This window comes from Syngnathus scovelli, chromosome 2 (assembly GCF_024217435.2).
Source record: "Syngnathus scovelli strain Florida chromosome 2, RoL_Ssco_1.2, whole genome shotgun sequence".
NCBI classification, from domain to species: Eukaryota; Metazoa; Chordata; class Actinopteri; order Syngnathiformes; family Syngnathidae; genus Syngnathus; species Syngnathus scovelli.
Window position 1 is genome coordinate 16,839,165 of NC_090848.1, and position 25,916 is coordinate 16,865,080.

Below are 25,916 nucleotides of genomic sequence, written 5' to 3' on the forward strand. Positions count from 1 at the left end.
CTCATTTTGCTTATTCTCATGCTTTTCACTCCCAGTCAATTATCTTCCTTTTTCTGTTCTATCCTAACTTTCATTCTGGTTTTCCTCCTTACTTACAATTCTTTACTCTTAATTTTTCTCTCATCAGACACCTTTACAAACCTCAGTCACTAAGCCACTCAGTCACTCACTTAGCCTGCCTGTTTCTTTTACTCCTCTACTTGGTAAACAAGGTCCGAAGTTCAAAACCTGAATTGCCAAACTTAAACAGTCAAACTGAAACTATTTTCGAAAGCCGTTACACCGCTAGTGTGTATGTGTGTGTGTGTGGGTGCCAACTCGCCCAACGGCAAGCAAAGCGATGCCAAGAGTTGTAACGAAGCAGTGTGACTGACTGCTGACGATGTATGTGAACAAACATGCAAAAAAAAATAAACGTCCACTGTACTTGTTGAGCGATAAATCCATATAGTAATTATTGTGACAGATGTAATTTCAAGCATGCCATGCTACTTGAATTTGTAATTAAGCTCATGGTGGCAAGTAATAGGTGCTGACAATTTAGTAATCACACTTTGAGCCTTTTAAAATTGAGGAAATGTGACTCAACGTTTGTGTTGTGTCTTTGTTTACCATACCAATCATGAAGGGAAGAAAAAAGAGCAAATAATTTTCAGACGATTTGAAACCCAAAATGGACAATCAATGGCTAAAAGTCTATCTGCAGACATCTGAGTGTTCACTCATCAAGTCCACAACCAGTGGGATTGTAGCTAACCTTCATGGACGATTTAAGACCCAAAATGGACAATCTATGGCTAAACGTCCATATATTTGAATGTTCCCGTGTGTATTCATCAAGTCCACAACCAATGGCACCGTTGTCAACCTTCATGGAAGAATAAGAAAGATTGATCAAAGATGTAATAAAGGATTGTTAAAAAATTGGGTAAAGAACCTCAATCCACTCCCAAACAAATTCAGATTCACTATGGCTATGATACAAGACCCAGGAGGATCCCACTGTTGCCACAAAAAACACAAAAACCATGCTGAAGATTGCCAACGCCTACCAGGAGGAGCCAAAATCCATTCTGGGAGAATGTCCTGTGGACACGAGACCAATTAAAGCACATCACTGCACTGTGTATCGAAAATGAAACAAGGCCTTCAAAGGGAGGATTTGGCGCAAAGTATGGCCCAACGTCAGAAAGCTCTGTCTACATCTGAGGTCATAGGTCTCAGTGCAGGACAATGACCTAAAGCACACTAAGAAATGGCTTAACACAAAGCGTTGGAGAGTTTTGAAGTGGCCATCAATGAGTCAAGCTCAGAAACCCAAAGGGGGTCACCGATGGAGACCTCTCAGAACAGCAGTTGGCAAGAGGCAGCCTTCAAATCCGACAGACCTGAAGCAGTTGGCAGAAGAACACTGCGCCAAAATTCCAGCAGAGAAGTGTAAGAAACTTGTTGAAGGTTACAGGAAGCGATTCATTTCAGTTGCTTTTTCCAGCCAGTGTACTGCCAAATATTAAGTTAAACGTGTCAATAAATTTTCCCAGTCTGTTTTTGGAGTTCTGTGTAAATGTTCATATTTGCCTTTTTCTTTGTGGTTCCAATGCAAACAAAAGAAATACGTATGTGAATACCAAAACATGTGTTTTTGCTACAAATTTGTGGGGAAAGTGGTGCATTATATGACAAAAGTACAGGGGAGTGAATTTGGGATTTTTATTTTTGTCCTTACATCTTGAAGCAAAGTTCAGCAGATATGTTGCTAAGAATAATATGTTTGTAAGCGGTGAGATTCGGAGATTTGGTTATTAAGCATTAGTGTAGCAGCGGGCTGTCAGTGAGGCCTTCTTGAAGGCAGCTGGTGGTAAAAGTAGGTCATGTTCCCCGTTGCGCCGCCTATAGACCCTTCCTCCCGATATGCCACGAATTCCATTTCCTATGTTGCCCTCCTATGCTGAGCTCCATGCGGTCATGTGCTTCTACAGCGACTGAGATTTAGATGCCGCGATGGATACTTTACAGCCAACTGTCCCAATTTAAGAAGGTTGGTTTACTCAGCTACTCGACGGAACATCTTAGTTAAGTACAAAATGTGCACATTTGTTTTATTTGTAATCAAACTTGTTGTAAACTTGATTATTAAATGATTCGGTCTAAAATACTAAATACTAAAATTCTCTGTACCTTTTTAGGAAGGGAAATCTGATTTGCATTTTCCTTTTTAAATTATTTTTTGGGTGTTCCCTAGACCATACTAGTTGAGTCAATCTACACCGTCTTTGTTGGTTGCAATAAAGAAGCGCACTTCTTTTATCCTCATTCGCAGACTAGACGTGGTCAATCAAGAACCAAATCAATACAGTCCTTCAGGATCATTGAAGATCAATCAACTAGTGACAACCACTGAATACTTTCCACTTGCTTAGTGAAGGCAGCTCACTGTGCCACTTGTGCTCTACATATGAAACCTGTAAAATCTGTTCATCCCAAAAATGTGCATGTTATACAGTACTGTATTCTCTGCCCTGCTGGGAGTTTCTATTTCTTACTTTTTATTGCACTTTACATGTTTTTATTGTTTTTGGAATTCTGACGCTTGCACATTATAAAATGCCTAAAAACTGCAATCAATTTTGAGTTCAGGCACTCCTGGTTGCTGACATATTTAAAATGTCTGAAATGTCAGTCTACCTATACCTGTCTCTCTAAATCATATGGCTCAACTATTAATTTTCGCTCCACCCAGTTGAATACACCTTTAAACAGTCAATGTTCACACTTTAAAATCCTGTAAAGTTCAAATAAAAATGTAATCATTCACATTGGACTGGTTGTTAAAAAAATGGAAGGTGTATAAAAGAGGCTTCAAAATCATCTTGTGGCTTACACGGTTAACATTGAGCACATACTGCGAGTTCTAAACCCCACAATACTTTGTTTTAACATCATGGTAGTCTGGATAACACAAAATACATCAAGCTTGGGAATTTAAAGGACACAGAGCTATTTTGTAAGTACTGGCGTCCAGGTTATGATGCCTTTTTTGGGGTTCGGACATATGTAGCTACCTAGCTAAATGCACACTGTAACCCTGGATGCTTATTTAGCCACAGTTACACAAAATCAGGAAGATTAAATGGTAATAAAATAGATATTTTCAGTTGAACATTAAATCGCCACAATTTAGTCACCGTTTGAACATGTGACATTGACGTAACAAGAACAATTGCGACAATTCCAAGAAATATTCGGTTTTCTATACAGATAACAGTTTGTTGGGTGAAGTACACTAGAAGTACAGTGGAACAGAAAAGCATAAGTGTGCCTTCCAGACCCATAAGATTATTGTATATTATTGATAGATTGATTGCCTCCTTTCGGCTTTTTCCCCGAAGTGGTCGCTACAGCGAAACACCTGGTTTTTTTTTTTTTGTCCAGATGATTTGCATGAGAAGTTTTTGGCTCCATTTTTGCACCGGATGCCCTTCCTGACGCAACTCTCTGCATTTACATAGTCTTGGGACTGGCACAGGGGAGACACTGACATATGCCCTGTGGCTGCATATGGTTCACTGACCGGGAATCGAACCCAGGCCGCGGCAGTGAAAGCCCCGCATCCTAACCACTGGACCATCAGGGATATTATTGATAGACTATATAATAATATAATATTATATGAAATAATATATTGGAATAATCCTTTTATATATTTTTTCAACTAATGAAGTACAGTGATTGATTGTTTATCCACAAGTTCACTTCTTCCCCCTCCTCAGCAGTGCCTCCTTTGTCTTTGTCTAGGTTTGACATGCCTGAGTGGAAGTTCTGATGCATGTCAGTGGCATCCCACAGCCACGTGACTGCTGGGCACGCAAGTCCATAGCGTGAATCCCCCTCCTCTCTCATTTGCACGTGTTCTCCTCACGACTCCTCCCTCTGTCACAAAGACAAATTATTTATGATGTTGTCGACCTTGTGCCAAGATGGTCTTTATCCGACCACAAATGTGCCAAAGTCTTTTATGGATCTTACCATTTGACTTTTCTCTTGGTTTTTATGTCTATTCAAATCTGAATTTCTACATTCAAACTCTGAAAACAAAGATTGTGGCAAATTGGTTCCTTGGTATTTTGCCTTGGCTTGTTAGCTGAACAACAAATAAGGTTTACCGTCCCAATTTCAACCGCAAATGTATATCCAAGGCTTATATTTTCTTCCTTAGATCCCTCCAAATCTTACGGCCGGGCAATTAATCAAAATATAATGCTGATTTCGGGCGGCTCAGTATGCACTGTTTAGCACGACTGCCTCACAGTTAGGAGGGTGTGGGTTCGATTCCACCTTGGGCCCTCCCTGTGTGGAGTTTGCATGTTCTTCCTGGGCCCGCGTGGGTTTTCTCCGGGCACTCCGGTTTCCTCCCATATCCCAAAAACATGCTTGGTAGGCCGATTGAGCACTCCAAATTGTCCCTAGGTGTGAGTGCGAGTGCAAATGGTTGTTCGTCTCTGTGTGCTGGCTTCTCTGGATCTTAAAAACACTCAGTCAAAGAAAAAGAACGTGCCAATCAGTGGTGTGTGTATGTTCCTGACGCAGTGAAAGTACCTTGAATGTTACTTACTCAGCAAGTGTGTGACTGCGATTCTGCCGTCCCTGAGTGTGCTTTAAGGGTTTAATGACACCCTAGTTGGAATTTACCACAAAACTGAACACATAACAAAAACAATTACACACATTTCACATCAAAATACAAGACATGCTTCATTTTAAAAACATCACCAGTGCTAATGCTAAAGTTAATGTAAAATCTCATTGGCATGCAAACAGGAACTTGCCATTGAGTGATATTTAAGATAACGAATCATATTTATTTTTACCATAATCTCCCAGCCCTTCTGTCTTTATATTTCATATAGGTCATACAATCAGACATTTAGTACATTTCTTAGTTTTAGATTTAAATTGAGCTTCCAGTTTTTAAAAAGGCATCATTTAGTTGTTTACTGTACACCTTGTCTGTCCTGACTCATTCAAGCAATAGCAGGTTGTGAGAGGTTGTAAATATGCTAATCGCCCAACATCTGTGTTTTTATAAGAGGTGACAGCATAGGAGCATTTGACCAGGTACAGCCTTACAATTTGCCTAGAACATACTGCTGGTAGGAAACCAGTTGATTTTTAATCTTGCTTAGGTTGGTGGCATTTATAGCTCTCGCAGGAATATTCAAGCTTTTATCTTGTTTTTGACTGCTCAGTTGTCAGCAGGATGAACAATAAGCAGCTCTGAAAATGTTCTCGTTTTTCACAGTGATGGAGCCCATGACGTTTACCACGTCGCTGGCGGGATCAGAAGAGTTTGATCGCAATGCCCCACGGATCTGTGGGGTTTGCGGGGACAAGGCCACTGGCTTCCACTTCAACGCCATGACCTGTGAGGGTTGCAAGGGCTTCTTCAGGTCAGTTCATATGCCCATGTTATACCGACCACTTTGATTATATGAAAAAGGGATGGGTTAATTGTGTATTTATTGATTGTGTAATCATTGTCTTCAAGCAATTGAGAAGGAATAGAGTACTTGGGGAAAAAACCTCCCTAATTATGATTGAATCCTCTCAATTAAGTTTTTTAATTATAACGTGAATAATTGTTTAACAATTATGTCTTGTGGTTTTCCTCATAATTGAGGAGTTAGAGATATTATCTATAACGCCATTCCTGGCACAAATACCAGCTAAAATATCTATATTTTTCCATCCTTTGTGAGTGTATAAATTGATCCAAAGTGAGCGCATTTGGTTCGATTCGCTTGCCATTTCCAGTTATTTTTGTCATTCGACCAAAAGTTGCTGTAAAAAAAAAAAGAAAAAAAAGTGAAGTCAAAACCTGATTAGACTGTTTACTGCAGATGATACTCTTCTAACTAATGCTCTCTCTGAAAACCTCTTATAACCAATGCATCTTTAACACTGTCCATAATTGCTCCTCTAAAATTGGTTCTTGGAAAAACTATAATGTACCTTTCAGCTACTCTTATCTGAATTCAATGCAAAAGAGGACTATAATAATGAACCAAGCTTGATTTAATTTATTCTCCTTTACTATTTGTTAACAGACCCTGATGTTTTTCCTGCTTCTCTATTTAACATGTATGCCAGTTTCAGCTAAAAAATATTCATCAATAGTTTTTTGTCTACTCATTCAGATACGGCCAGTTTTTCATTTCCTTATTTCCTTCTATTGTCATGGGTATGAAATGTGTTTCACTAATTCCATTCGGTTCATTTACATTTCATACCAGTTTATTTCTGCTTGACCATTCAACCACAACAGGTAGTAAATGACTATTCATGAGTGTAACCAATCTCACGTATTAATCTGCTAGGCGCAGTATGAAGCGTAAGGCTGCCTTCACCTGCCCGTTCAGCGGAAGCTGCACCATCACCAAAGACAACCGACGTCACTGCCAGGCCTGCCGTCTCAAGCGCTGTATTGACATTGGCATGATGAAAGAGTGTGAGCACATCTCTCTGATTTCTTGGCATGGTATTCTTGCAGACAGAGTATGTTCTTTCTTTAAGAACCTTAAAGAAAAGAATCCACATGAAGTACAGTACTCCCGGTCACCTCATGGGTGTGTTTGAATTGCCCTGTCTGTTAGGATGTTTTAGCTTCAAAGACTTACTGGTGTTGCTAGGGAATTAGTTGTCTTCCTGTATGACGATGAATCAAATAATTAAAGGGAGCCATACAGCTACATTGATGGCATGCCTTTTTACCCCATATCTGGAGAATGTACTATTGTTTTTGCCGAGTTCAAAATGACTCTGTAAATTTAAGCCTATTTGCATTACACCCTTTGAAGGCTTGCATTTTTGCACACATTCAAACTGTAAATAAGCTTTACACTTATTTTTTTCGTATCTTCATATTTCATCTTATTAAAGTCTTGGGACTGACCGGGCTACCGGCACATCTGGGATTGTCTTTTGAGCTATGTCATGTGGAAATGTGTGCTGATATGACAAAGGAGTTCTTGTATCCTTGAATTTTGAGGAAAGTAAAAATCATTGAGTCCTTGAAAAGTCAACTTCAAAAACAAATTGAAAGGACTAGTCCATCCATTATCCGAACCTGTCATGCTAACATAATGTTTTCAGCGTTGTCAATTTCTTTAGACTAACTACAAAAAGGGAGATTGTCTAAAATGAGCTAACTCAGTAGTGGCTATTCATGGAGCTTACTAATTGTTATTTTTTCCTAGCCTAAAAGTGGCCCTCCCCTGAAGCTCTCCTGTTGAGACCAGCACATTACCACATTCAATTAGTCACTTTACAAATTGTAAATGTTTCTTTTGCCAAGTGCTTTGTTGGTTTGGTTTTTGTAAAGTAGTACCTGAACAATGTGGGCTCAATCATGGCAAAAGACCAACTGGCTCAAACATGTCCCTGGAATAGCCAAACACTGACCAAACTGTGCCTATTCACCAGTGCCACCAGAAATGGTTTTAGTGTGTGCTGCTGGCATGAGAATGCAAGGGTGGTGGATTTGGACAGGCACTCAAAGCCTAATTAATGAGGACAGGGTCAAAGAGATGAAAACCAAACAAATATGTGGGCCAGATTCTTTCAGAAGCCTTCTAAATGTTTTTGTTTTTGACATCCACATGATGTGGTTGTGTAACGCCGCTTCTGTGGTTTCAGAGTCCAGAGTGCAACCATTCAAAAGCCACTTCAAACAGACTTGTTTACAGAAAATGACTAGTATTTAGTAAAAATAGCACGATTTGCAATTGTTGCCATGCTCAATCTTAGAAATGTATGTGTTTTAACTTCTTGAGAACAGCACTAAAGAGGCCGGAAGTTATTTGCCGCTTGCATGTTTAAAAAAAAAAAAAAATGGTACAGACATACGGTATTTTTTGTGTAAAGTTTGCGCAGTTTACCCTGACAGGTTCATCTATCAGCAGTCGAGCATTCTCAGAGTTGCTTACAGACGGCAGCATTCTCGCATGATTTTCATTAAATCACAAGTCAAATAAAAATGTAGCTGAAGGATAAAATTGTCTATCTGTCAATTCGGATAGTTTGTCTTTAGCTGACAGTCAGGCCACCTCGTTTCTATGCAAGCTGTGCTCTGATGGCTCTGGGCCTTCCCCGTTTTGGCAGTCGTGGTCTGTCTGGCAGTCAGGCAGTCTGTCTACACAGTTGAGCGTTTCAGGGGTAATCGGCCACCATGGCAGAGAGTCAAAAGGATAATATGGGTAGAGGCATTCAGGGGTCAGTGCGTTTCTCCCTGAAGCGACTACGAGAGCCATCGAGCCAGTCTGGCTATTTTTACTTGTTTTCTACGGTACAGTAAGCACTAATGAGTGTAGGTTTCATGAAATTGTCAAACTATGAATATTTTTCTTTTTGAAGACGTATACAAAAACTATTAGGCTGAGCTGTTGACAGAGTGCCAAACAATTGTGAGTGTTTCCGAAGGCAGCAACTGTTGCGTTCTCGACAGTCGCCAGACTTCATGTTTTGCAAACATTTGTGACCTTGAATGAACGCTGACAGACTCTAATGTGAATGCTACATTTGCTGCCTTCAAAAACATACTAACTGAGTGGGATAGGGGCTTGAGAGATGTAGTATGGGCCTAGCAAGAAACCTTAAAGCACACGTAATTGATTTACTTGGATTTGTATACATACTTGCTTTCTGAGTAACTGTTCATCATCCAAAAGGTAACAGGTCTTTTTATATAACGATATATCGCTAGAAACATTATTCTACATTTATACAAGTATGATCATAGTTTTTATAGTTAGGATTAACAACAAAGTGTGTTAGAAGTGAAAAGGTAGACTTTATGTACTACAACCATTGTGTGTGTTTATGTCATACTTAACTGTAGAAACAGAAAAACGTCATTATTGATCTTAGAACAAAAACGTGACGTACATTGTTGGCATTGAGCAGCGACAATACAGGAGAATGATGGCTTCCTTCCTATACGTAAGAAAATCTCTTGCATTCCTGTCAGCAAATAGAAAGGCTTGATCGTGAGCCATCAAATGTTGACATTAGTTCAGGGAAAATACAGCTGTTCTTATGACAGAGATCAAAATTGTTTTCTCAAATTATTTTTTCTCCCTACCTATTTTTTTTTTTTTTTTAAAGAGTTAAGATGTATTTTGTGCAGGGGAAAAAAAGGGAATGGTTTCTAGAAATGATCAAAAGCAGCCGGGTATTTTGTCCACCATTGTTTATATGAAGGCTGTGGTCAGAGGCCTGCAGGATTGTCTGCCTTCTCTTTCTGTTGTGTCGAATGCTCCAACGGTAACTGTTTATTTAATTTCAGGTCAGTTTAAGCTCTGCAAATCGCATGGTAATGGCATCCAATAGCCCTTTTCCCAGCCAAGGGCAGACCTCCGCTCCCTACTCATCTTGACAAAGCACGTTAGGAAAGATTAAAAACAAATGTTAAAACACCTGATGGTTGAAAACAGCCATGTTTTATTTTTGTGTTCAGAGCAGTGGTGGTTATTTGGTCTCAGGCTGTTCACAGACTTCAACTATTATTTCTTCCCGTTAGGCTTCTCTTGGAGTTAAAGATTTACCGTACCTTTGTGCATGTCGGACTGACTTCACTCAAATTTTGCTGTGAAAAATCAATCACTTCAACTAGTTACTTTACAATACAGAATATTAGACGTCTTCTCAAAGTTTGACTTTTTTTGCATAGTTTGCCCACTTTAATGTTTAAGATCATCAACAAATGGTCATATCAGACAATGATATCTAAAGTAGATGTAGAATGCAGTTTTTAAATCATTTGGTTTATTAAGGGGAAAAACAAATTCGAAGCAAGCCGCTGCTGGCTTTCTGCGAAAAAGCACTTGCCGCCCAAACCAAATAACTGGTTTGGTCAAACTCAGCCGTTCAATAACTGGCTATTAGTCGTTGATGTCTCTGTGGAGATATTTTTGCTCACTCCTTAAATTCAGCAACAATGGTGGTTTTTTGAACATGAATAGCCTTTGTAAAGTCGTGCCACAGCATTTCAATCTGATTCAAGTCGGGACTTTGACTCGGCCATTCCAAGGCTTCCATTTTGCTTGACTTGCTGGTATGTTTTGGATTGTTGTCCTGGTTGAGAAATGCTCATCTTGAGGTGGCAAACTGTTGGCCATACAGCCTCCATCTGGATTTTTGGCTAAAGACCAGAATTGCGTCAATTACAGTGAGTCAACACAGAACATCACACTAACCATGATGTTCTAGTCCTGAAGTTCCACATCAGCGAGCTGTAACGAGACATACATTTTCCATAACGTTAAACATTTTGTCCTGCCAGTCTATAGAATATTCTCCCAGGAATCCTGGGACTCATTTAGACATTTCACAAAACTTAACTGTTTTTGAACTTGTTCCATTTATGTGATCTCTTGATTGAAGAGATCTGGATGTAATCTGAATTCTGTGTGGTCACACATGGACAAGTAGCTTTCAATATTTGTCCACTCCATGAATAAAATAAAATTAAAAACAGTAATTTATATTCGATTGGGCTATGTCCTCAAGGATGTTTCTAAATGTTGAAAAAAAAAAAAAAGATCTTGCCATTGAAAGATGTAACAGAAATTTGCAACAGAACAAATAATATATTGGGACTTCATTTCTTTGAGTGCACCATCGCCACTCTATCAGGGACTCTTCTTTCATTTCAAAATGTTGCAATCTTTAATGAATGGTGAGAGTCGTGCATATGTTTCCAAAGTATTATGTCGACGTGTGACATACGGAAATGGCACGCAATGCTCGCAATTTCCCCAGAGAGCCCTTCATCTTGTCCAACCTAAAATAGTAACCAGAAACACCGTTTAGACTATTCGACCATACACGCTGTGCCACTCTTCTCGTTGCATGAATAAGGCAAAAGGCACTTAAACATCAAACACCAGCAGTATGACCCATATAAAGAGACAGCAAACATGACACGCCTTCTTGGCAGAAATGTATGCTTCAAACAATGAAAACAAGCTCAACATCATATCCAACCAATTCCCTGGTGTCTTCTCCAGTGTGTGTGGTTATATATTTTCGAAAAGAACAATCTAAAATATGAATATAGCTACATTCAATTAATTGCCAGTTAGTACATTTCCCCTTTGTAGTCTTATTCGCTATTTTTCTCTTTGTAATTTTCTGTAATTCAAAAAGTATTTTGATAATGATGTGAGTTCCATCTTTACTTTTTTTTTTCCCCACCAAAAATGTAAAATTTTAATTTAGGGATTACAGCCATTTTAGTAGGTGAACAAATCAAGATCAGCAGGTTGGGCTTTCTAAAGAACGGTGATCAGTGGAATGTATGCTATACATTAGCTAACAGTAGAGATGCAATAATTGGTCGGCAACTAATTCATTACGAAAAAATCGACAAATATAATCAATTGTTTAGAGATTTTCATTGAAAATGTTTCATATCCTTGGAATTTCACCCTCTCAACAGTAAATTTCAAAATGTCATTCTTCCTTATTATTTTCCCTGCCTTGTAGTCATCCTCACCGATGAAGAAGTCCAGAGGAAGAAGGAAATGATATTGAAAAGGAAGGAGGAGGAGGCCGCAAAGGAAGCTTCAAGGCCTCGGCTCAACGAAGCGCAGGCCCAGATCATCTCGTCTTTGGTTGAGGCTCACCACAAGACTTATGATGCCTCCTATTCAGACTTCTCCCGCTTTAGGGTGAGGCCACTGCTGACTTTTATTCTGTTACTAAAGCCACCAAGTTGATGTCAGACATTACTAAATGAGCTACAGTATGTATTTTTGTTAATATATTACAAGTCCTATATTTAAAGAATTAAATTATGAGTTTTGTTTGGGAGGATAACTCAGGGAAAGGGTGCAATCACAATATTTGTAAATAAATAAAAACATCACATCCATAGAAAGGCCCTCTTAGCTAGTCACACTGATAAATGCTCTTGATGAGGTCGAAGAATGTTGTGGTGAACAGAGAACGAGCATCTGGCCTTCAAAGTCAGCATGAGTCACACTTGCATGAATCACTTTGAGAGAATGAAATCAGTAAATAGCTCTATTCTTGTATAGTCTTCAGCCATCTACCTCCCAAGGTTGTTTTGCAATTACAACTTTTTCCTCAATTATTTTCACCAATTTCTTTACCAAGGCTCCAAAATTTGCTGTTTTTTTTTTATTCAGTTCTTGCTAGAAACTTCAATGAACAGAATTTCACTGTGTTTTGCTATGGGAAAATTGATGCAATTCGATCTGTACCTGCTGCGTCATTTTCAAAGCACTACTGCACTTCTTTACAGAAAAAATCTTCTGTGAGAGAGGTTTCAATTCATGTGCTAACAGGGGAGATCAGAAGATTTTTTTTCTAATTTATCTGTTTGTGTATGTGCATCTGCATGTAGCCTCCAGTGCGTGAAGGTCCGGTAACACGCAGTGCCAGCAGAGCCGCCTCCCTTCACTCTCTGTCCGATGCGTCCTCCGACTCGTTCAATCACTCACCTGGTAAGTCCCTCCTTCAGAGAAGCACAGTTTTTTTACATTAATCTATGCTATTGGTCAATACATAGTTTAATAATGATGATAATAATAATAATAGTAGTAGTAGTAGTAATAATAATAAGCGGGCGGCACGGTAACCGTAATCCTTGTGAGGATAAGCGATTCAAAAAAAATAGATGAATGATTGGATGGATAATAATATTATTTTATTTACAAGTTATTGACCTGTGTTAAATGTTGTAAATAGCTTGCTGCCCCTTGCAAAAATGCACCTGCTTTCAATCCATCTCAAGGGGCTGCCATTTTGCCTGTACTACTACCTGCTGTCAGTTGAAATTGGCATCACTTTGCCCATGGGCTTAGCTTTGCGAACGTCATAGCTCACCTGTTTTTTGGGTTTGATCGCATGACAAACTGTGAGGAAAAAAACAACAACAAAGTACATTTTTGCAACGCTGTGTTTTTTTGGTCTTCTGCTTCAAAACTCAAATTTTATAATGCTTAGAATTTGCCTGGTATATTTATTTTCCCCTGTCTTGTGAGGTGTCACATTTCATGTACATTTTTGTATGCAGACCACTCAGTTCTAATTTGTGATTTTCCTTATTTAACATTTAACTAGCTCTCTGCTGTTTCTCTAGTTACAATCGCCTTCTTTTAAGCATGTTCTTATTCTGCCTGGCCTCTTAATCCTGTCTTGTCTCGAGCAGAGTCGCTGGACACCAAGATGAACTTAAGCAACCTGTTAATGATGTACCAAGATGGCGCGAGCAGTCCAGACTCTAGTGAGGAAGACACTAAGCTCTCCATGCTGCCTCATCTTGCTGACCTAGTCTCCTACAGCATCCAGAAGGTCATTGGGTTTGCCAAAATGATCCCAGGCTTCAGGTACGAATTGTTCAACCTGAATCCTTTTTCTGCATCCCCCCCCCAAAGAAGAATGCTACTTCTGTGCTACTTATTATCGTGTATGTGTTGACGTCGTATTATTCTAAATGACATCAGATTCCCCAAGCATGTTTCAATAGCCGGTACACTCATTTGTTTGATGGAAACACTACTATCACCGCTTACCAAACACATTTAGCTTGAGAGGTTTGTATTTTGTTTGGCAATGGAACCAAGTCAATTTCATACTCGTGTTCATTCCTGCTGCTGGCCTTGTTGCAATGTGTCAAGGGTATATTAGTCAATCTATCATTATACCGCCAAAAGAAAGATGAAAAATAAAACAAATTACGTTTTCGTCATGTACAGTACTATGAAGACTGAACTTGAGTAATTAAGCTTAATTAATCAGCATGCCCGCGACCCACGTGGGGACAAGCAGTATAGAAAATGGATGGATGGATGGATGGATGGATGGATAATTGGCTTGGGCATGGTGTACACTACTTGGTTGCAACCAGCTGGGAAGCAGTTCATTCAGTTTCGTGTTAACTGGCGGATGTTAACTGGCGGATGTTAACTGGCGGTTCAAGGCCTGCTGCACATCGAGCGGTGGGACTAAACACACGTGACTTGTCATGCAGTCAGTCTGCAGGATGATGCAACTAGGCTTTAGGACTGGCAGAGCATTGGCAGTTTACACTGTCAATATGATGAGTAATATCTAAAGATTCAAATTTATATATGATATTTAAGAATCATGAAAGCCTTGAGTGAATTTGTCCCAAAACGAGATAGGTCAAGGAACAGGGAAACAGGCTTTAAATTAAAACAAAGTTGTGTTTTGCATGAAAGTGAGAATGATTTATTTTTGCCTTTCAGTTGTCCCAAAATCAAAATTGGCTGCCTTTTATTGCAGCCCCTGCTATGGATAAGATTTGTGATATGTTTGAGCCTCACTTGTTTTACAAACAATTAATTAAACACCAAAGTACACTTTCAGACTCAACTGAGGTTTATTTTGCTGACAAAAATGCTCTAGGGCAGGGATGGAGAACTTGTGGTGCATGGACCAGAGGAATTCTATTAAATCTCAGAATAGTAGTAGTATGTCACAAAAGCCAAAACCATCCAACTACAAAATGCTGTAATTTATAATATAAATTTGTTCAGTTGTAATTAAGTTGTTTTGAATAATTTAGAAAACCCAAATGAATCCTCATAGGAAAATGGTAATACCCAACCCTGTTGTAGGGATGAGGTGAAATGGTCATTCATTCAGCACTTGGGAAAGCTGACTCATATTTCTGTTAGCGCTGCTGAAAACAATATTGACTTTACTTGAAGACATCAAAACATCAGCTGCTTTTCTCAGGGCGAGTTTGTAATTTGACTTGTGATTCCTTTCTAATTTCCGAGAAGAAACTTGGAGGAGTTTATCACAGATTTGATATGAATCCAATGTGGTTTGAATGGATCGTGCTGTTTGTATGCTCTGTGGGGAATCACATTTGGCATCTTCAGGCATGTCTGATTGTGATTTTTTTTTCCATATAGTGTAGATAGCAAAAGGTAAAATGACATAATGGATGATCAAAAGGGCAACATTTCATTCACTGCTTGATTTTGCAAATGGTTAAGCTTTGGCAGAAGTACAGTATGGTACTTACTGAGCATTTGACTACATATTTCAGAGAACTGACGGCAGAAGACCAGATTGCCCTGCTGAAGTCGAGTGCCATTGAGATTATCATGCTGCGTTCCAATCAATCTTTCAGCCTGGAGGACATGTCCTGGAGCTGTGGAGGACCTGACTTCAAATACTGCATCAATGATGTCACAAAGGGTTGGTTTACATTTAACGTGTCTACACCATTAATGGCATCATTGAAGTGCAAGTGGAGACATCATGCTTTGTGGCGCTGTCCTAATCAAAAGCTGTCTTCGCATTTGGCTTAAAATCAACTTTTATCATTCTTCCTATGTGAATACACAGATTTAGAACAAAAACACATTTTAAATGGCGACACAGAGATGACATTATTGTGAAAAACACTTTGCCATGACTTCCTCTTAAACTTGCAGGGAAGCAATAAGGCAGGCATAAATGCAATACAATGAATGAACAGTGAAATACAATATTAGCTTTGGGTTTGATTTGACAAGTGCATCAACAAAGCGTCAGAGAGCTTTCAATGAAACAGACTTAATTACATTTATTGATGATGCAGCAAGATGCATTCGAGTTAAATGATGAAATTGATGTTACTTTCCAAACAGCTAACTGTGTGTTTGTTTGGGCTTGAGTGTGTTTTCTCGCTTGGAGCCTTGTTAGTGCAATAACGCCAATGTTAATGTCATGCTGTGTAGCGGGTCATACTCTGGAGCTGCTGGAACCATTGATCAAGTTCCAGGTTGGCCTGAAGAAACTCAATCTGCATGAGGAGGAACATGTCCTGCTCATGGCCATCTGCCTGCTCTCCCCAGGTACCAAGTCTTTGCGAATCACATTGCCTGCAACATAACCTTGTTGAAGGCCACACACCCCCACTCTGCTTTGACCACAAATGGGCTCTTTAGCTACAATAATTTATTTTGGTTGTCACAAGGTTCTGTTTTGAAGGCTGCAGTTTACGCAATAATTCCTAAAGCTGCCCCATGTGGACTATAAATGTTCTGTTGCCTTTATTAGTTAAGATGCACAACATCACAAAGGCTTTGGTTGTACACAAGTGTGTAATCTTGGTCTTTTGTCGCCCGTAAAACGCATGTTCATGATTGTGTGTACTTGTGTATAAATCAGATTCCAGTGTACAAACAAGATCATAATCAATAGTATTTAAGCAATGGGCTCTTTAATCTCCTGCACTGAAAAAGTGTTTACAGCACCAGCCCAAACAAACCATCAAGTCCTACTGCAAAACACTGAGCACCAAATTAGAGGGCTTTGACATGGATGCCTTTTCTTATATAAGACTCATGCCATGCTGTTCATTTGAAACTAAACGCGCGGTTATCATATTGAGCAAAGCTGGAAAATGGTAAATCATATTGGCATCACGGTACTATGGGCAAAGAGTCCATCGAGGGAAAATGCAGTTCACCACTTGGCTGCAGAGGAAATCTTGATTCCTTTTTTAGCTGGTAACTGAAGTGTAACTTAATCCTAAATTTAGAAAGATGTAAGTTATGTTCCTTATTCGTGCTCCACCTCCCATCCCACCGCCTCTGCCATCCAAACTTGTGCTTCACATCTGCTCCTCAACCTCCTATCATACCTCCTCCCTGATGGCAGATCGTCCTGGGGTGCAGGACCACGGCCGCATCGAGCAGCTCCAGGACCACATGTCGGAGACTCTTCAAGCTTACATCCGAGTCAACCACCCCGGCGGGCGCCTTCTCTACGCCAAGATGATCCAGAAGTTGGCCGACCTGCGCAGCCTGAACGAGGAACACTCCAAGCAGTACCGCTCGCTGTCCTTCCAGCCTGAGCACAGCATGCAGCTCACCCCGCTTGTGCTGGAAGTTTTTGGCAGTGAGGTGTCATAGCAGAGACGCACAAACGCACACCTTTATCCCCCACCCACGGCCTATCACTCCCACAGCTGGAAAAAAAAAACTGCCTTTGGAGGCAAATGACATGGATAGATTCATCATCATGCGCCTCACTCTTTATCTAGATCTTGGCTGGCAAGAAATCTGGAATGCATCAAGATCAGAATTCTTGGATGTATTGGATACCCGCAGCACTTGGATAATCAGATTACATCTTGACATTTGAACACCCTTCAGCTCCTCAGTTCCTCGTAACATTTGGCAATTGAATTGGATGGATGGATGGATGGATGGATGGATGGATGGATGGATGGATGGATGGATGGATGGATGGATGGATGGATGGATGGATGGATGGATGGATGGATGGATGGATGGATGGATGGATGGATGGATGGATGGATGGATGGATGGATGGATGGATGGATGGATGGATGGATGGATGGATGGATGGATGGATGGATGGATGGATGGATGGATGGATGGATGGATGGATGGATGGATGGATGGATGGATGGATGGATGGATGGATGGATGGATGGATGGATGGATGGATGGATGGATGGATGGATGGATGGATGGATGGATGGATGGATGGATGGATGGATGGATGGATGGATGGATGGATGGATGGATGGATGGATGGATGGATGGATGGATGGATGGGGCCACCCTTGTCTCCACTACACTGCTTGCTGTTCACATAGCCAATTGGAGAGGAATACACTGGTTGTATCTATCGACGGTGATGACACAAGCCAAGGCACCCAAACAGCGGCAATCTTATAAGGATATTTGCTGCTTACAAGCAAGCTCTCAGTATCAGTGGCCAGAAGAGAAAAAAAAAAAAAAAAAAGCCTGTCAGGAGTGATGGGGATGGAGCCTAAAAAAAGGGGGTTGCTACCAAGAGAGAGCCCATCTACGGTTGGAATTCCTTGCTGTCCATTCAAAAGGGAATTACGCAGGAATGTACGTATATGTATAACGCTATATAAATGAAATGTATAAGCTGAACTGTATAGATTAACACAAATATATATCTATGTATTTAAGACGGCTTGGTGCTTCGGAAGAAGCATGATGGTAATGTGTAATGTAAAGCAGGGTTTCCCAAACTTTGTCAGCTAGGTTCCTCTGAGGGACCTAAAGTCTCTAAACTTAATCCACATATTGCTGTACAAACTAATATATAAAGAACATGGAAGACACGTGTGAATTATAAAGAGATAGTTTGACTATCAATCTAAGCAAAAGTGAACCGCGGCTCTTAGTTTGGGAAAGCCTGCTGTATGGAATTTGAAGGCCCCTTCTCAGTGTGCCTTCGGTTCTCTTTGACAGTAGGGATGCAGTCTGAGCAGTCCTTCTATGTTGATGTGTGTACAGTATAAAAAAATATTGCTAGACCACAAGGGGGTGTCAGTTCGGCCCTGGCTGGAGCCTGGGCTTCTCCCGTTTTTCTTTGTTTTTTTGGACCTGTGAAGTTTGTAGACTGACAATGATGACGTCACACTGTGGTGGATAGCAGCTGTCCACCACATTTTAGTTGGGCTGCTAAGACAGCAGCAGAAAGTTGCTCGCTGTTACCTCAGGGATAAATTCTGTCTGATAGTGTGTGTACATGGTGTTGATGTGTGTCAGGCGTAAGCTTACAATCAGAAGACAACGTTTTCAAAGCTCTCTGCGTCACTGTGCTTTCTAATTGTGCCAGATAACACTTATTGAAGGCTCTAAATCAATTGGATCAAGGAATGATGGACCCACGCCTGAGGTTAGGTGTCAGTTAATTTGATTCAGGACAAATACTCAAGGTAGCAATATAGAAAAAGACATGAGCGTTTTAAATGTGGTGATGCTTTAAGTGCATAGCGAGGGAAAAATTTTACTGCTACTACAGGTCACTTGACAGCCCCTCAGCAGGCCTTGAGCGCCCCCTTGTGGACAAACCTTGTAAATACCACTTGCGCAATCTGGTCTGTACATATTTTGAATGTAATGTTGACAAAACACTAAAAGAGTTCAAGATGCTCTGGCATTACAAGCATGATATGCAATTAGGAGTTATGGAGCCTTGTGTTGTATTATTCAAGTCGGTGGATGGAGTCGACCCTTCTGGTGAGCGCGTCTGGCTTGTTAAAGGAAACAAAACTAAAAGTGTTGCATTTTGGGGCACTTTAGCCAAATTTTTGCAATCTAGTATCATTCGCAGAATGTCTCAACCTCTCGTCACTTAACATTCCTATGCATAAATAGAACCATGCTCAAATCAGTGCATGATCACCACAAGGTGTCCTCTCCGTCCATCCTAAGTCAATGGATAAGCTTTTGACACTGTTAAAGTACGATTATGATTTGGGTGAAAGTGCTTTCTCTGTTTGCGCTAATCCACATTCTCTAGCTTGCGCTTGGCTTGCTGGTTTAGGACTTTTGATTTCATGGATTAGTGGAGGTCTGCTAGAGCCCTTTCCACGCTCACTCAGTTCTAACTGAGCAACCGTATTCCTTGCCTTTAAGGTAGGGAAACAAGCGCTTTTCAACTGGAATCTGTACAAACCTGAACGCCATATCAACAACCTAATGGAAGGAGTAAAATCCTGCCTCAGTGGCACACTGCCTCAATATAAGTGACACGCCGATGGCAACCGACGTCGGCGTGCCTCTTCAACAACCAACCACCATACCGCCTCATCTTCTGCAGGAGCCAATATTACTGCAGTTGATGACTCAACACAGCTTTAACCCAGCAGCCGTCTCGGCTCTGCTTCTTTGGTGCACCAAGTGCTGATGGGAACATCTGCCGTTGGACTTTCGCTTAACTGTGAAAACAAACTATGCTCAAATGACCCTTTACCCCACACCGCTAAACCTTTCGATGGACCTCCACGAGACTTTGTACAGATATTTTAAAAGGAGGATCGCTTCGGGCCAGCGGGATATGCAGTGACTGATGACGACTTGTCACCTCCTGATCCCAAAGCGTGATGATGATACCTTGCTCACTTTTCTGCCTCACTTTGCAGCTCTCAGAATTTACCTTATAGGAAGAAAAAATGAAACACATGTTTGTTGTAGAGTTTAAGAAACTGGACATACAGTACATCACCTTCTTAAAAAGGAATGCAGATCGGCGGAGGGGGAGATGGTTCAACTTGAAGGGTTCGGGCAAGGAAACATCAAACTTTTTCCGTTTGGTGACTGGATGAATCTAATCTGTTGAGCCTCCCGCCCATTCCAGCCAGGTTAGCAGCTCCACCTCCGTAGCCTTACTTGCGGTTCTTTGACACTAGCTTTCTTTGGTCCCATATAATGATTTTTTTTTTCCATTTCTTACTTTTCTACACTTTTTTTTTTTTTTTTTTTTTTTTTTTTTTAAATCTGACGACTGATGAAGTACCAAGACTGACCTGTCACAGGCATTGTGGTCTTCCATCAGGCTGAAAAATAAAATTTAAAAGTTTTTTTTTTTAAATCCATAATCCGCAGCAATATTTAAAGCATCAGGCTACCAAGAAAGTTAACAGACAACTCTACAGTTTCAATATCGGTGACAACTTGATTGAATTAAAATACAAAAAGCGCGCATGGATCAAGGGAGCTCTTTTTTCTTGTCAAGCTCCAGAAGACTCAAACTGCTTGAAATTGACCAGATTGTCAGTATGTGTGAACATATTCTTGCCAACATTGTTGACTTTGGGAATTATTCTGAGTCAATTTGCCTATCTCTGTTAAGCAAGCCAGGAGTTTACAAACCAACCAGCTGTTTGGGACCAGAGAAAGCCAGCTAATAGTGTGAAAGCAACCTCCGTCACTATACACCATCATAATCAGATACCTCAGTCATGTCCGTAATGTCTTGTTGACATCAATAGCCTTGTAGGGAACCAAACATCAACTCATCGCACACACTCTTTTGGTGGATCCCAATGTTTGGAGGTTTTGACTCCCTCTGTGGTTTTCTGGCTTTGTGCTCATTTCCGGATCATCACTCTTTTGTCCGGTGTCTGCAGCTCAGCTTCAGCACTGCATGAACCAAACATACTACCTCTCCCTTCAGCACATAGATTCTGAATACAGTTGCTTATATTCAACTCCTTTTTAATTTAACACTAACTGAAATGTTTGTCGTGTACAGTCATTATTTTCCCTGTTTGATCTCTTCAAATGCTGGATAATATTTTTTTACCTCAACATATCACAATATAAGCTTACAGATCTACAGTTAAGTCAGTGACGTTATCGTGTCAAGATTTATACGAGCGCACACCTAGCGGTAATGAAGACTCAGATTGTCCACTTGATCTTAGGCGGGTTGGTTCAAGCGCATCAAATTGTTTTAGTTGGCTGGATTCTCAATTCATAGTGTGTAAAGTGGGCCTGATTTTACAATCCACTTCAGACTGGAAGAAGTTTATATTAGCTAGCTGGCTGCAACCCTGCAGTGAGGAAGAAAGACTTGGGGAAGTTGTCGCAGCTGTTTCATAAAGGGAGCCTTAAAGCCAGTATGGCTTCAAATCCTTGTCGTCTACCCAGATGTGGCTCACATTTGTTTTAGTCAAAAGGGGATAATGTAGAGCAGTCGCAATAAAACAGAACTAAAACCGATTGAGTCAAACCAGCATCAGATTGGAATGCAAACACATTTGAAAATAAATGAAAGTAAATGCAAGTTTAGTGCAACTGGTGGTGATTTGAAAAGTGAAAATGCTCATTTTGGCCCCAAATGTGAACGTCATGTCAAAAGGATGTTCCAAACCAATGTGCTAAGTGAATACAAACACTGCCAAGTAATATTAAGGCCACACAGGAGAAAATGTGAAGAGAAAAGTAGCAAGAATAAAGTTGTAAACTTATGAGTCATGTTGTTATAATGAATATTTAAAATTGCATTTTCACAAAGCTGTAATATTTCACCCATAGTGTTATAAGAATTAAGTTGTGATGCTGCGAGAATCTCCGTAGTCATAATATTAATTTATTTGCATATAATTTAAAAAATATATAACATTGAATATAGTACATGTATTGCTACGGTTACTTTAATGAGTGAATGTCAAGATTTTCATTAGGACAAGGAAAGGTCCGATACCAACAGCCTCTCGATATTAATTATGCTCACCATCAAACATTTTTGGAACGCGTTCATACTCAGTGTTGACACTATTGATGTGGTTTTAAATATATGCAGGCACAAGTATGTAAAAAAACCCCAAACAAACTGTGATTTCTCAAATGAAATACTTGTTCTTGTAATAACAATTCTCATAATTCTGTGACTGCCCATAGTATTATTTTGCCAATTCAGTGTTGTCGTAATAGGCGTGTACAAAGTCAACACGAGAAGTAAAGTAGGCCAGCCCACCAAAGGGGTTCCTCATCAACCCATCTGAGTCCATCGTCCAAACATCACGCGTCTCTCTGTCTGCTTTGCTCTTCTTGTATCGCTCTTGTTCTCCAAACATTTCATCAAGACATTGGGATCCCAGTTTAGATCACAGAAAAAGAATAGTATATATATTTTTTTTAATTGTTGGTGTTTTCTTTAGTTGTTGCCACTCCGAGCCGATGCGCATCAGCTTTAATCCAACCTCAGCAAACTGCCTGCTTTTCTTTCAAAACTTTGTTTGCTGCTCTCTCTCAGCTTGAAGCAGTGAACAACACACATAGCTTTCAAACCTCACACACTCTTCTTGCATTCTATCAGCTATTAAGAGAAGTCTGCTACCGGCAGCCAATCTGCTCTCTCGGTGTAGAAATTCACGAGGTAATTCAAAAGTGTTCATTGTAGTGGCTTGTCCTCTCTCCGCCATACAGAGCATCTGGAAATTATTCACAGCGTTTCAACTTGTTCCTCATTTTATGTCACAGACACATACTAAAAGTGAATTAAATTCACTCGAATGTTTCCTCAAAAATCACTTAATGGCAATGTGTGTGTGTGTGTGTGTGTGTGTTTTTATTTTTGCAAATGTATTAAGATATTCATAGCCTTTGCCCAATATTTTGTTGGTGCACCTTCGGCAGTAATCACAGCATGAAATCTTCTTGAATGTGATACAAGAAGCTTGGCACCGTTTCGGCCCATTATCCTGTGTAGCACCTCTCGATCTCCATCAGTTTAGATGCACAGCCATCTTCAGATCTCTCAGGAGATGTTTGACATTCAAGTCTGTGGTCTGGCTCGGCCATTCAAGGGCATTCACAGATTTGTCTTATGTTGTCTGAGTGGTGTGCTCAACTCATTCACTGCCAGCACAGTTAAAATGGATATTTGGCGTCTATGGCAGTGAATGAGTTAAGATTGTTGTCCTGTTTGAACGTAAACCTCCAACCCAGTCTGAGTTATTTAGGTTTTCATCCAGGATGTCTCTGCATTCATCTTCCCCTCAATCATGACTTATTATTTTATTTTTCCTTAGCGGACTAGAGAATTTCTTTCATATGATCTAAAAGCCCTTCAGGTGCCTTTTGGGAAACTCCACTCTGGCTGCCATGTGCCTTTCACCAAGGACTAGTTTTCATCTACCATACCAGGCCTGATTGGAGTGCTGCAGATATGGTTGTCCTTCTGGAAGGTTCTTGCTTCACAGAGGACCAATGGAACTCTGACCCCGACTAAGCCCTTCTCCCCTAAATGCACAATTTAGACAGGTGGCCAGCTTTTGGTAGAGTCCTGCTGGTTCCAAACCTCTTCCATTAATGGAAGATGAATTATTTTTTGTACCCTTACTCAGATTTGTGTCTCAGGACAATCCTGTCTTGGAGGTTTACAGGCAATACCTTTGACTTAATGCTTGGTCACCTGTGGGACCTTATATAGTGTGTGCCTTCCCAAATCATGTCCAATCAACCTTATTAACCACACGATTCCAATCAAGCTGGAGTAACCTCACAAGGATGACCTGTGGAAACCTAAGCTCAATTTTGGGCTTTGTGGCAAAGGCTGTGAATACTTAAGTACATGTTTGTTTTTTACAGTTCAAAAACACACACATTGTTATGATATGTGAAGGGGGAATAATTTACAGTGTTTCGTTTTGAAGCGAGACTATAAAATAAAATGGAAAAAGTGAAGCGCCGTGGATATGTTCTGAATACAGTATTCACCCAGTAGAATACCACTGAGCTAAACATTATTTTGTTTCTATAGCTGTTTCTTTTTATCTACTGTCACACTGTGTGATGTTTAACAGCATACAATTGTGTGGTCAAGATTGATTAGCTCTCGGAGTTCCCTTCACTCTGCTTCTGTTTGTTAGACTAATAGCCAGTCGTTGGCAAATGAAGGAGGGACATTTTATTCCTTCTCCTGGACGTGGGTATTCCATCATGCTAGCAGAGTTCCTGAAAGCCCAAGTCGCTGAGGCCATTGGGGTTTGCACTTTGTCAGTCATGCCTTCTGATTGTTTTGTTTTTTTGTTTTTTTGTTTTTTTCTCCCTGGGACGTGGTGGTATCATTCGAGGCACAATATGGGTCCAATAAGGGGTGAATGGATTATTTCACGCATGTTCTAGTAAATGAATGAAACACTGTCAGGCCATACAGACAGTTTTAACAAACAGAAAATTGCAAATCCCCCTTAAGCTCTTAAATCAACCTATTCCACACTATTGTATTTTGTAAAGTCACGTTAGATGAATACGTTCACATTTTCAATGGGATTTCATGGGAAACTTCTGAATATGTCCCATGGATTGCACTGCTGTCATCCCCCACTTTTAAGTTCCCCACAAATCTGGCACCCGATTCAGACTACATACTTGTCATATGAGGTAGTCTGAGCTTTTGAACGATTTTGTGTATGGAGAGGCTGCATCTTGTTTTCAAGAGTGGAGAGTGGCTCAATTGTGACAGATGGCTGTGTTTCTCCGCTACCTCTTTTCAATGTAACGTGCTTGCTGGATGACTTTCTTGCTCGCTTGCACCTTATTAAATGAAGCCCACGGACGGGGCAAATGCAGAGACTCCCAGACGGACGCCGCACACGTCACTGTGCACTTGTTTCTCCCTCACCAGCAGTCTTTTTGCCAATGATGCTCTTGTATATGGTTTTCTTAATGTCTGTATAAATGCTCTATGTCCATTTTTAACATCAGGATTTTTGAACCGATGCACATAATTGCTCAGCTCAGTTGTACCTTGGTGTGCCTACAACCTTCAGCCTTATTTTGGGACGATAGCAGGGCTTTTACGATCCGTATTTGTAGTGCTGATGTTGACGCTGTCGTAGCGCTTCACGGCAACACTTTTGTCAGGGGAGGATATTTCTCCAATGTGGTCATATCCAACAGTAACCGGAATTTAAGTATTACACAACCCAAATGATTTCGTATGAAAATTGAGACACTAATAAATTTGTATAGTATTTGCTCAATTTCACTTCATGACAAAAATGACCAAGTTCATGTGATAAGCTCAGCGGACTTTTCTTTGTCTTTGCAAGCGGTACAGTTGTAATACACTTGCGTCCCAAGATAAGTACCAGTACCACCATGCAGTAAAACCAACCAGACCTCATTGCATCTGGGTTTTTTGTCGTCATCACACAGTTGCCATGCCATCATTGTAGATGGCTCAACGGGAAGTCCTTTTATGCATACAACTCAACTGCTCTGGCTGTGTCGCGGTTTATCTTTCTTTTTTGTGCTCTTCTCCCTGCATTTGATCCATTGTACTTTGATTACATGCATTGTATCTAGTAAAAAAAATACTGATAATATTTGGAGCAAATCAGAAATAAAGCAGCTGTACATAATGATACAAAACATCCACTCTGCTTGTGGCTTTTTTGAAACTGGTCTTCAAAGTATCATCGTTTGTGGAAGAGATGTAACGCAAGAGTTCAACACATTTTTAGCATTCGATATTATAAACATTTGTGGCTCAGATGTTTTGGGCTGTGCTTATTAGCACATCTGACTCACAGTTCTCGTCCGTGCTGTTAGGTTTGGATCACA

The 25,916-nt window shown here is 40.3% G+C and overlaps 1 protein-coding gene and 1 non-coding gene across 6 annotated transcripts in view; one reads left to right on the forward strand and one right to left on the reverse strand.

The window, feature by feature from the left end:
• LOC125988751 (vitamin D3 receptor A) overlaps positions 1 to 25,916 on the forward strand; it is a 61,856-nt gene that overhangs the window by 23,531 nt on the left and 12,409 nt on the right. For 3 of the 5 annotated variants that reach the window (XM_068649818.1, XM_049754373.2, XM_049754375.2), the window contains exons 3-9: positions 5,300 to 5,447; positions 6,375 to 6,505; positions 11,542 to 11,726; positions 12,425 to 12,524; positions 13,232 to 13,409; positions 15,104 to 15,255; positions 15,780 to 15,896. In XM_068649818.1, the coding sequence (XP_068505919.1) occupies positions 5,302 to 5,447; positions 6,375 to 6,505; positions 11,542 to 11,726; positions 12,425 to 12,524; positions 13,232 to 13,409; positions 15,104 to 15,255; positions 15,780 to 15,896 (1,009 nt within the window). In that variant the 5' untranslated portion in view covers positions 5,300 to 5,301. Of the gene's footprint in view, positions 1 to 5,299; positions 5,448 to 6,374; positions 6,506 to 11,541; positions 11,727 to 12,424; positions 12,525 to 13,231; positions 13,410 to 15,103; positions 15,256 to 15,779; positions 15,897 to 16,704; positions 17,337 to 25,916 lie in introns of those variants that run through there. The other 2 variants (XM_049754372.2, XM_049754371.2) reach the window with 1 other exon arrangement.
• trnae-uuc (transfer RNA glutamic acid (anticodon UUC)) lies at positions 3,563 to 3,634 on the reverse strand. The gene has a single exon. It is a non-coding gene; the product is annotated as a tRNA-Glu (tRNA).